Genomic DNA, 9732 nt, shown 5'->3' with positions numbered 1-9732 from the left:
CTGCAAAATATTTTGTTTAAAGGTGCCTCTACAAATTTGCCAAATAACAGCAAATTCACATATGTACAAGCATGTGGAAGGGTTATTTGGATTGGCTGGTACAAGTTGGCCTGAATTTGTGGTCGAACACTTGGGTGTTGGTTTTTCGGCACAAATCAATGGGCACTTATGCTGCATTAATCTGTTTGTTTTCAGTTAGCATTGTTTTATAACTGCTAACTGATGATTCTTTGTGCTCCCCATGTTTTAATTAATTAAAGAATTTCCTCATCCTTTGGATTCAATAACTAACTCTTGTTTAGGGTTGTATATTTTAAAATTCTGTCAATTTGGTGTAAATACATTGTTTCAAATTTGTATTTTGTCTTTCTTTATTTCGTTTCTTTTTATAATGGAAATAGAGTAAATCGAGTGTAATAGTCGAAAAAATGCAAAAGAACTAAACAACATGTGGATAAGGTTTGTTGCTTCCTTTGTTTACCAAGCATTTGTAGAAGTCTTGGATTTGCGGCAAGTGACTAATGTGTAAATCCAGCATTAAGCATTATAAATCACTGTGTCACTGTGAGTCTTTAATCATTTAGACAAAATGAATCATAAATATAATATTCCCAAAAATCTCTCTCATCGTCTGAATCACTTTTCTGAAAATATTTTTCATATTAGGTATTATATAAAATTAAGTTAATGAAGCTGATAACTTCATCACGATTAGGGTCTTCAAAATTCATAATTTCTTAATATTCCATTGGGGAAAAGAAAAAAAAATTCATGAACAACTACAATAAATTAGCTGGTTTTCAGATAAAAACCTACTGATGAAGTTAATGAAATAAGAAAACAATATCACTCTAGAGTTAAGTTATACAGTTAAGTTAACCTAAGTGTGTCATTGATCCCTTGTACCAAGGAAAGAAAATATTCAAGAAAAATATCTAACGATTAATCTAATAGGACTGAAATAAAGTAACAATAGGTAAATATATATGTAGTTACTTATTTATTATCTGTTTGCAGGCATTGCTTTGGTTTTGTAGCTAGAAAACCAGGGTCAAAAGCTGATAATGAGTGCCATATATTCTGCGAGCTAGAAGCTGAACAGCCTGCTACTGCCATTGTAAACTTTGTTGCCAAGCTCATGCTCTCCAGTCAAAACAAGAGTAACATTGTTTAAGTTACTAGATATGTACTGATACCTCAAATGGTCAAACCATTATTAGGATATTTATATGTCTGTTTTTTCCTTCATATCCACATGCTGTAATAGAAAAACTACATGAACTAGCTTTGTTAATTTTTCACAAAAGTGAAATACTAAAGTAATATATAACTTCGAAACGAATCGATCGAAGATGATTTATTGGAAGAAATCTTCTCTTGTCTAATGCTTTAATAATAATTAAATGTATTTTTTACTAATTTACTTTATAATTACATTGATATTTTTTTGGAACCTAAATTGAATGGTTTTGCTTTTATGAGTCTAATTTATTTGTTGTTCAGTTAGTTTTACTAAGTGTTGTGTATATTTATAAATAAATACTTCTGTTATTTATAAAAACTTTATTGAATGTATTATTTTTATTTTGATATTGTTTATAGTTAAGTACTACCACAAATGTTGTAGTTTTGCAAATATCTTGTTATGAGAATGAAGAGATGGAGAAGTTTGATTGTTGAAACTATTAGAAAAATAGTTAAAGAGAAAAATGAGTTATACCTTCAGTTTGGTAAGTGAGGTATTATATTGTGCCTTTCAGGAAAGAGGGAATCCATTTAAATTTAAGTTTCGTCAAAATCATAAATATCAAAGAACTAAATAAATGTATTCGCATAGTTTAGATATTTGTAGTAAAATGAATTAACTCAACTTGATAGTAGTTTTAGAGAAAAATGCAACTAAGCATTCAAAACTATATACACTTTCACTTACGTAATGACTTTATTTTATTTTTGTAAAAGTCATATTAATTGCTATTTAAATGATAATTTTGTTTTGGTTTTTTTTTTTTGTTAATCCACATAAAGTACTAATGACTTAAAATAAGGCATAATTATTATAGTGTACGATAAGTTGCATTTGTCTCTAAGTATACTAAATTTATGTTTTACTTATGTGCAAAACTTCAGTAATAATACATTGAGTTTTCATAGTTTACCTTATCTAGAAAATAATCATGTAATTGCTGTTAATAAACATATCAGGTACACAACATTATGTCATTCAAACCAAACTTGTTTAAAAAACTAGTAAATTATTTCAATTAATAGCAATTTGTTTCCAAAAAAATTTAACTGAGGTGTGTACTCTCACGAGTAACTTATAAGTCCAGCATCACTTTCTTCTGTAAGTATGTTAAAAGAATCTAGATGATTATTAATTTAATGTAGATATTATTATATAAATATATTTTTAATTTTAGATAATCATGTACATAGTTGTAGTATATTGCATCTGTCAAGATTGCATCATATTAAAATAACTAATATTTTAATAAATGTTAGTGTCCTTAAAAATAAACATCATTTTTAGAATTTTGAGTTATATAAAACATTTTGATCTGTAAATGGTTTTTATAAGATGGTGTTATGATTATTTTGGTTCATTATTATTGTCAAAAAAATATCTGTTCAATTATTTTGTCAATTGAGATAAAAAGTAATTGTTAACTTATTATATTTGAAATAATGTATTTATTTTATATTTAAAATAGAATTCTTCCAGTATATATATTTTTTTAATAATATTGTTTTCTGTTAAAAGCTATTTTTACATTTAAATATTTTGCTGTAAATGTTTTCAGGTATGTTTTGGATTGTTTCTGCTCATTCATTTTATGTTAAATATATATATATATCATAGCCAGTAACACTTTGCTCAGAATAATCAATTAATTACACTCATACTTAACTAAGTATATTTATATATAAAAGTACTAAGAGAGTATATGATTTATCCAAGTACAATTTACCTGAATTTACCATAGATGTAGTTGATATTTTAGAACATCTTTATTTTTGAGGTACTAGAGAATAAGAGAAACTAGTTCACCTTGTAAAATTAACGCTGTAAATAAAATTTGGAAACCATTTAATTAACTCACTATTCCTTCTTCACTATTTAAGGTATAGAAAATACGGAATTGCTGCATTAATACACAATTTCTGTATTAAAAAAAAAATAATGCTATTTCTCTCTAATCGCTGAAGGGTCGTTGGGCTCAGAACTCGATAAAGAAGTACTATTCAACCAACAGTTTTGCAAGATGATTATAAAGTATAAATACTTTAAATTATGCAATTAGAAATTCATTTGAAACGTTCAATGATATAATTATTTTCCATTTATTTAAGAATCTGAATTTTTTTTTAACAATCTTACTATTAGTCAATAGAAATTAAATCATTTGGAAAACAAGAATATTTTATTTATAAAAATTTCAGATCGCGTATAAAACTGAACAGACTTAGCTTCAAGTTAAGTAGAACTTAATTTTTTGGACTTAGGAAGTTTGTACTTATACAGAATGTAAATAAAGTAATTAATAACTTGGATTTTTTACTCTACAATGCTTACTTAATATCTTTTTTTATCAATCCTCCTTTTTTTTTTTAAATTGAAATTAAATCGTTTGTAAAACAAAATAACATTGTCTATCACTAGTTTTGTTACTAAACACGTTTTCTAAAATTTATTCCACGTTTAAATCTTCTTATTTTTTTAATGACTCATTTGTAATATATATTTTATTACAACATTTAGTGAATTTATGCATCTAGTTAATCGGTTTTCAACATGACCCCATAAAATATTTTCTTAATTTCCCAGGTTTCTAAGGCAAATCATGTGATATACTTCCCACCGGATCATTAAAAATTAAAATCTGTACCGCTACAACCCATGAAGGGTTAAGGGTGTAGTACTTTGTAAGGAAGTACTGTTACTAGACCAACGGTTGTGCAAGGAGGTGATTTGGCTAGAATCACGCTCGACCGTCAGATTTTTATCAAATCATTAAGGGTATCCAATTTTTATGAAGATGGGTGGACCCCAAGAAGGCTCCAGAGCCCACAGGGTTGACTCACGGCTACAGTGTAACAGAAAACAATTTTCTGCCTAGCCGGATTCGATCGTTTTATGTACTCTGTAATTCAAGGTATTGTTCAGGATTGACATCATATTTCTTAGTTTCTTCGCTCACAAGGTCCATTTTAAGGCCTCTATGCAGATTGTCAATTCTAATGCACCACAGAGCATTATCTACACTTCTTAATACATTCTTTTTTTACAAACTTTTTATAATTATTTGGAGATTACTTTTCTTTGAAGAGTTACCTTTTTTATATTTTTAATTGTATCAATATTTTTAACTATAGTTTCTTCAATTGTTTACTGAGTTAGCTATTGAAAAGTTTTCTCAAGATGACCAGAAAAAGGCCTGCTTTCTTTTTAGTGTTCTTTGCATGGGCCTACCCAGGGGTGCTAATGATAAGCAAAATTGATGCTAAGCAGTTCAAGAACTGTAGCTCATTGGTAAGGCACTGGACTACTAACTTCAAGGTCCCGGATTTGAATCTGGGTATGGCAGATAACTGTTTCCTGTTTCACTGTAGCCATGAGTCAGCTCTGTGAGTTCGGGAGCCCAGCCTGATCAAGTGGCTACCCTTAATTGGGTAAATATCTGGCGGTCTATCATGATTCTGACCAAATCACTTCCTTACACAATCGTTGGTCTAATAACAGTATTTCCTTACAAAGGATTGCACCCCAACCCTTTATGGGTTGTAGAGATACAAATTTAATTTTTTTTATTGTAATAAATAACGGTTTTTTATGTATAATTAAAATTTTCTTAATTTCTATTTTATTAAGAAAAGGAAGCAAGAAAAAACCTAGATCTCCAACCCTGAAGTTGCTTAGAAATAAAACAAGAAATTGCTTAGAAGAGATCCTATGTAATAGAAACTGAATGAGTTAGTAATAAAAAGTAAAGAAAACCGTAAAAATAGTTGGACAGTACTCTTTGAAGCCCTTTGTTCTAATGCCAATTAATAAAAAAAAAGTCTTATTTAAAAATGAAACACATAATCAGTTTTATTTATGATAAAAACATCGTATAAATAATTTCAGTAATAATGTATTTTAAGAACATTATAATTACTCAAAGATATTGTTCATAAATTTAAACAAAATCGTGTATTGAAAGTTTAATACAAAATAAATTGTAACTTTACAATTTAAACCACATTGAAATTTAAATTTAGTATTTATCCCCAAAACATCAAAATTCACATTTTACAAAGGTGAAATAAAATATCTACTTAATAATAACTAAACTTTATTCAGTCTATCAATGCGAACATCACTGCTTATTAATTCTATTAAGGATGATCCAAGAATCAGGGTTGTCTTCTTCCGAAGCGCATGTAACCATAATCTTCGAACTTGTCTTCAGTCACTCCGCCGCGTTTACCAAACCTATTAATAAAAAATACTCAGCTATTAAAACATGCATACCAAGTTTTCTTGAAACATAATTAACAATAATGATCCCTTTAAGTACTATAAAATATTGAAACAAATAAAAGAAAAACACTTTAAATCCTTAAATATATTTTAGGATCAATCATAATGACATTATATACTGTTGATAATTATAATATAATAAAACCGAATTGAATCAAAATGATTTTTTATTTTGTTCGATTAAGATGAATTGATAGTCTTTATATTTTTAAAATAACTTTTATTTTATATTCAGCAACAGAATGTTGCATAACTCCCAAATTACCTCATATGTCCATAATCGTTAAACTGTCTTTTGGCCAATTCTAAATCTGTCTCGTCTTCAACCTCCCTTCCCCTGTAACTTCTGCAATCTGCTGTGAGAAGTAGGCATAAACACCAAGTGAGCAGGAGTCCTGTGGCCATTTTCCGCATGTCTAAAAACTATACATTTTTTTTCCTTAGTTTTAAAAAATAATAAAATCATCTTTACTTTTTTTTTCATCAGGATTGAGTACTTTTGCAATAACACAACTAATGTAAAAATTGTATGCTGAACCTAATAAAAAATATTCAAAATCCCAATTTATACCTTAAAAAATGAAATTTTCGGCAATTCGATTAATGATTCATTAGAGAGAATTTCATTTCCACAATAGAATGAAACACAAATGAACATTAAAAAACACTTTGATGATTTTAAGGGATATTTTTGTTTTGGTTTTACAAGGCTGATAAAGAATGTCCAGGAAAGGTGTGAATCAGATATATAAAAATCATTTCTATCATAGAAGTAGCTAAAAAAAAAGTTTTCATCTAGGACTTAGCTAATCAATACATATTTTAAGATACTGATTAAAAGATTTAATATACTGTTAAGATTTAATGGTCGTGATTTTAGATTCTCATGTCCGAAGCTAACTGCAGATTTTCAACCCCAATAGATTTGATGAATCCCTCCCGAAACATTACTAGATAGGGTTAACAGATTTGTTATATATACGTGTTAATATAAAAAAATATGTATTTTTCTACTGTTAACATTTTTTTATAAAATGGTAGCCTTACCATGGAAGTCGGAGGAGTTGAGGATGACTGACTTCCTCTTGGAAAGCAGAGCTCTATATAGCTGAGCATCTAACGCCCTTTGAATCCCTGAGAAGATTAATATAATTTCAGATGACAGCCCCTCGATTCAATTCTTTAATATTCCTTAAACACAGGGCGCCAAAAAAAGCAACAACAGGACTTTATTAGAGGTCCCTAAACTAATTCCTCACTTGTCAAGCCTTATTTCTTTGCTGGAATATTTTTAGTAAAGCCCTGCGATGTTTTTTTTTTCTCTTTACCTTGAAAGATTAATATTTAAAAGGTTTAAGTCTAGAGTCTCTTATCATCCAGAGTTTATTATCTTCTTTCAACAAAAGGAACAAGATAAAGTAATAAATACCACGAATAAAACTAAAAATGGAAATTCGATTGAAGTATTATGGAGCTTAATGACAAATTTGTTTCTGTAACCTAGATCCTAATTAGCACCAGTGCTGATTAAAAAAAAAAGTAATTTATTTCTTAAAGAAATTTCTATTTGACTACTAAAAAATCATATAATTCTGAAAAAAAAATTCAATTCATATGATTCGAAACATTAGAAAAATAATTACACTTTTAATATTTTTAACAACCAATATTAAAAACTTTTATACCTATTAATACTATTTAAAATGATTCTATAAACTTTCATAGATTTCAATTCAGTAGTTTGTCAAAAAAAAAAAAATTGTATATATATATGAAATTTAAAGATGATATTTGCGTTAGAAAACTGTAGACTAAACTATAGGCATCCGGATTCTGAGAAAATATTCCTGCTAAGACTTCAGGAAAAGAGATTATAAAAAAATTATAAGCAATTAAATGATTTTGTTAATATCCCAGAAGAAAAGTCAAATAAAAACAAAACATTATTCTATCAATTAATATGAAAGATAAATAAGTTAAAATTCGTTGTGTAGATAGTGATTACTTTATTCGAGATTATCAGTATTTTTTTTTTCAAACCTCTTTATTTTTTATAAGGTTACAGAATACATAATAATATAATGCAATACATTATACATAAACAATTTACATTATATCTTCGTTTGCCGTATGACAGAGATTATTAGTAAAGTATTATTTCTTACTATATAGTGTTCCATATTGGTCTGAAATAGCCAATTTGTCGAGAAAAAAAAAACAATAATAATTTATTTTTCATATTAGCAATCTGGTACACATATTAATCAGGCTATAGTAAATTCTCAAAAAAATCACGAATTACTTTTTGACTAATCCTATTTAATTTTGGATTTTATGTATACATGAATATATTTACTTCTTGAAGAAGTTTATCGGGGGGTGCGGTCAGCAAAGAACAATATAAATAAACAAAACAATATTTATTTATTTTATGCCGACGTTTCGACCTGAGTTTCAGGTCTTCATCAGGGATAGTGGCGTGTAAAGGGGACGGGAAGCAACTGGATGATTGAATATATTTAGTTCTTGTAGTAAAAAAATAGTCAGATAACTAATGGCTATAAAGAAATTACGGTAAACGAATGACATTAATGTATGTTTTGTGGACTGGTATATATATGATAGTTAATCGGGATATATCTTTTGATTAAGGTATTATTTATGGGAAGGGACAGTACTCTTCGGATAACGTTTTACACTTTGTGCGATATTCTTCATCAGTTGGTAGTGCTAGTATTTCGTGAAATTGCAGTAGGTCAAGTAATTGCGATTTTCAAATATGTTATATTTCATTTGTGTGTTTAATGCCATCAGGAGAAAACCTGTAAGAGAGGATAATTTTTTTTTTCGATTTTCCCTCATTAAATCGCTTATGAGATGCATCTTAGGCTAAACAACTTTATTATCAATTTTAAAGAACGTTAAAGTTTCTTTAAGTTTTATATGTAACATGTTGGAAAATCCTGGTCGACTATGTGGCCACCAATGTTTGTAAAAATGTCAAAAAAACAACAAAAAGTTTGGCATACCAGTTGTTTTGCGTTTAACACTATTTTTTTTTTAATGCATCCTGTTCAAAAAATAAATTATAACCGATCTTATAGAAGATTAAATTTTTTACAAGCTTCGTACAAAATATTTTTAATTATTTAGGATATATAAAATATTGAAATAATTTTGTTGAATGAGTTCTGGAGACTGAAAATAACACTCTGTTCAAAGTAGCATGCCTGAGTATTATTTATATCATCTATAATCATTTATGTTTTTTTTTTGTTATATTTGTTTTTTTTATTTCATAACACTTTATTATTTGGCATCGGCAAAAATATGCCCTTAAAGAGATAAAGAGCTCTTTTTCTACAGAAAACCCCCGTAAAAACAATGAATAGTTCTGCTGTAATAACTCTTGAACGAAGTATAAACAACGGACTGCGTTCTCATTCCTTGGATTCTGTGATTGGTTGTATATGTGGACCATAAAATTGAAAACTGCTACAGTTGTGTATCGACCTCAGCAGAGGTCCTATACATCCTGAGATGAGACATCTATAGATAGGGATAATAGTGACGCTGAACAAACTGAGTGGTTTTCCAGTAACAATTCGTTTGGAACTCTTAAATACTTAATATCAATTGGAATGGAAGTGATTGGAGGCGACCTTAACGTAACCTATTTGTGTACAAACATATTTGGTTAAAAGATTTATCATATATGCTTGTTTAATTTTGTATCCACAAATGTGGATGAACCTAAAGCAATAAGAGGATTTGACATTAGGATATAACTGCCAAGCCATGCAAGGTGGAGGTCAGCTGATGCCTGCTACTACTTGAATTAAAAAAAATTCTATTTGAGGAGATCTGTGATCAATTCCTTTTCAATGTTATTCGTATATTTTCTGGTATAGTGGCCATATTTTATTTAGGATTTTTGATAAAAACACTAATACGAAAAGGAATAGTTCCTGACGTTTTTAATTATATGATTGGCAACTAAGTACAATTAATTTTTTAGTTATGTTTTAATTTCACTATTTTCCTAGAACAAAAACAATGAGGGCTGCTATCTTAATTTCTGGCCTAGTCAGAAAGATCAAAATTGAGCCTGCTACTCCTTTATGAAAATGGAAGAGATATAATCCATTTTGTCATATTGATGGTTAAAAAAGGAAGCGAGCAACGGCTCAATCTAAAAATTTGTT

At 28.5% G+C, this 9732-nt stretch overlaps 1 protein-coding gene across 5 annotated transcripts in view; it reads left to right on the top strand.

Annotated features, from left to right (window-relative positions):
* The window catches only part of by (blistery), a 759376-nt gene extending 756286 nt beyond the window's left edge, over positions 1-3090 (top strand). For all 5 annotated transcript variants that reach the window (XM_067046158.1, XM_067046159.1, XM_067046157.1 and 2 more), the window contains one exon: positions 1018-3090. In XM_067046158.1, the coding sequence (XP_066902259.1) occupies positions 1018-1174 (157 nt within the window). In that variant the 3' untranslated portion in view covers positions 1175-3090. The remainder of the gene's footprint in view (positions 1-1017) is intronic.
* Positions 3091-9732: the final 6642 nt, after the last annotated feature.

The sequence above is a fragment of the Halyomorpha halys genome, unplaced genomic scaffold (genome assembly GCF_000696795.3).
Source record: "Halyomorpha halys isolate HHAL.00 unplaced genomic scaffold, Hhal_1.1 Scaffold215.1, whole genome shotgun sequence".
NCBI classification, from domain to species: Eukaryota; Metazoa; Arthropoda; class Insecta; order Hemiptera; family Pentatomidae; genus Halyomorpha; species Halyomorpha halys.
This window is presented reverse-complemented; position numbering and strand designations above follow the sequence as displayed.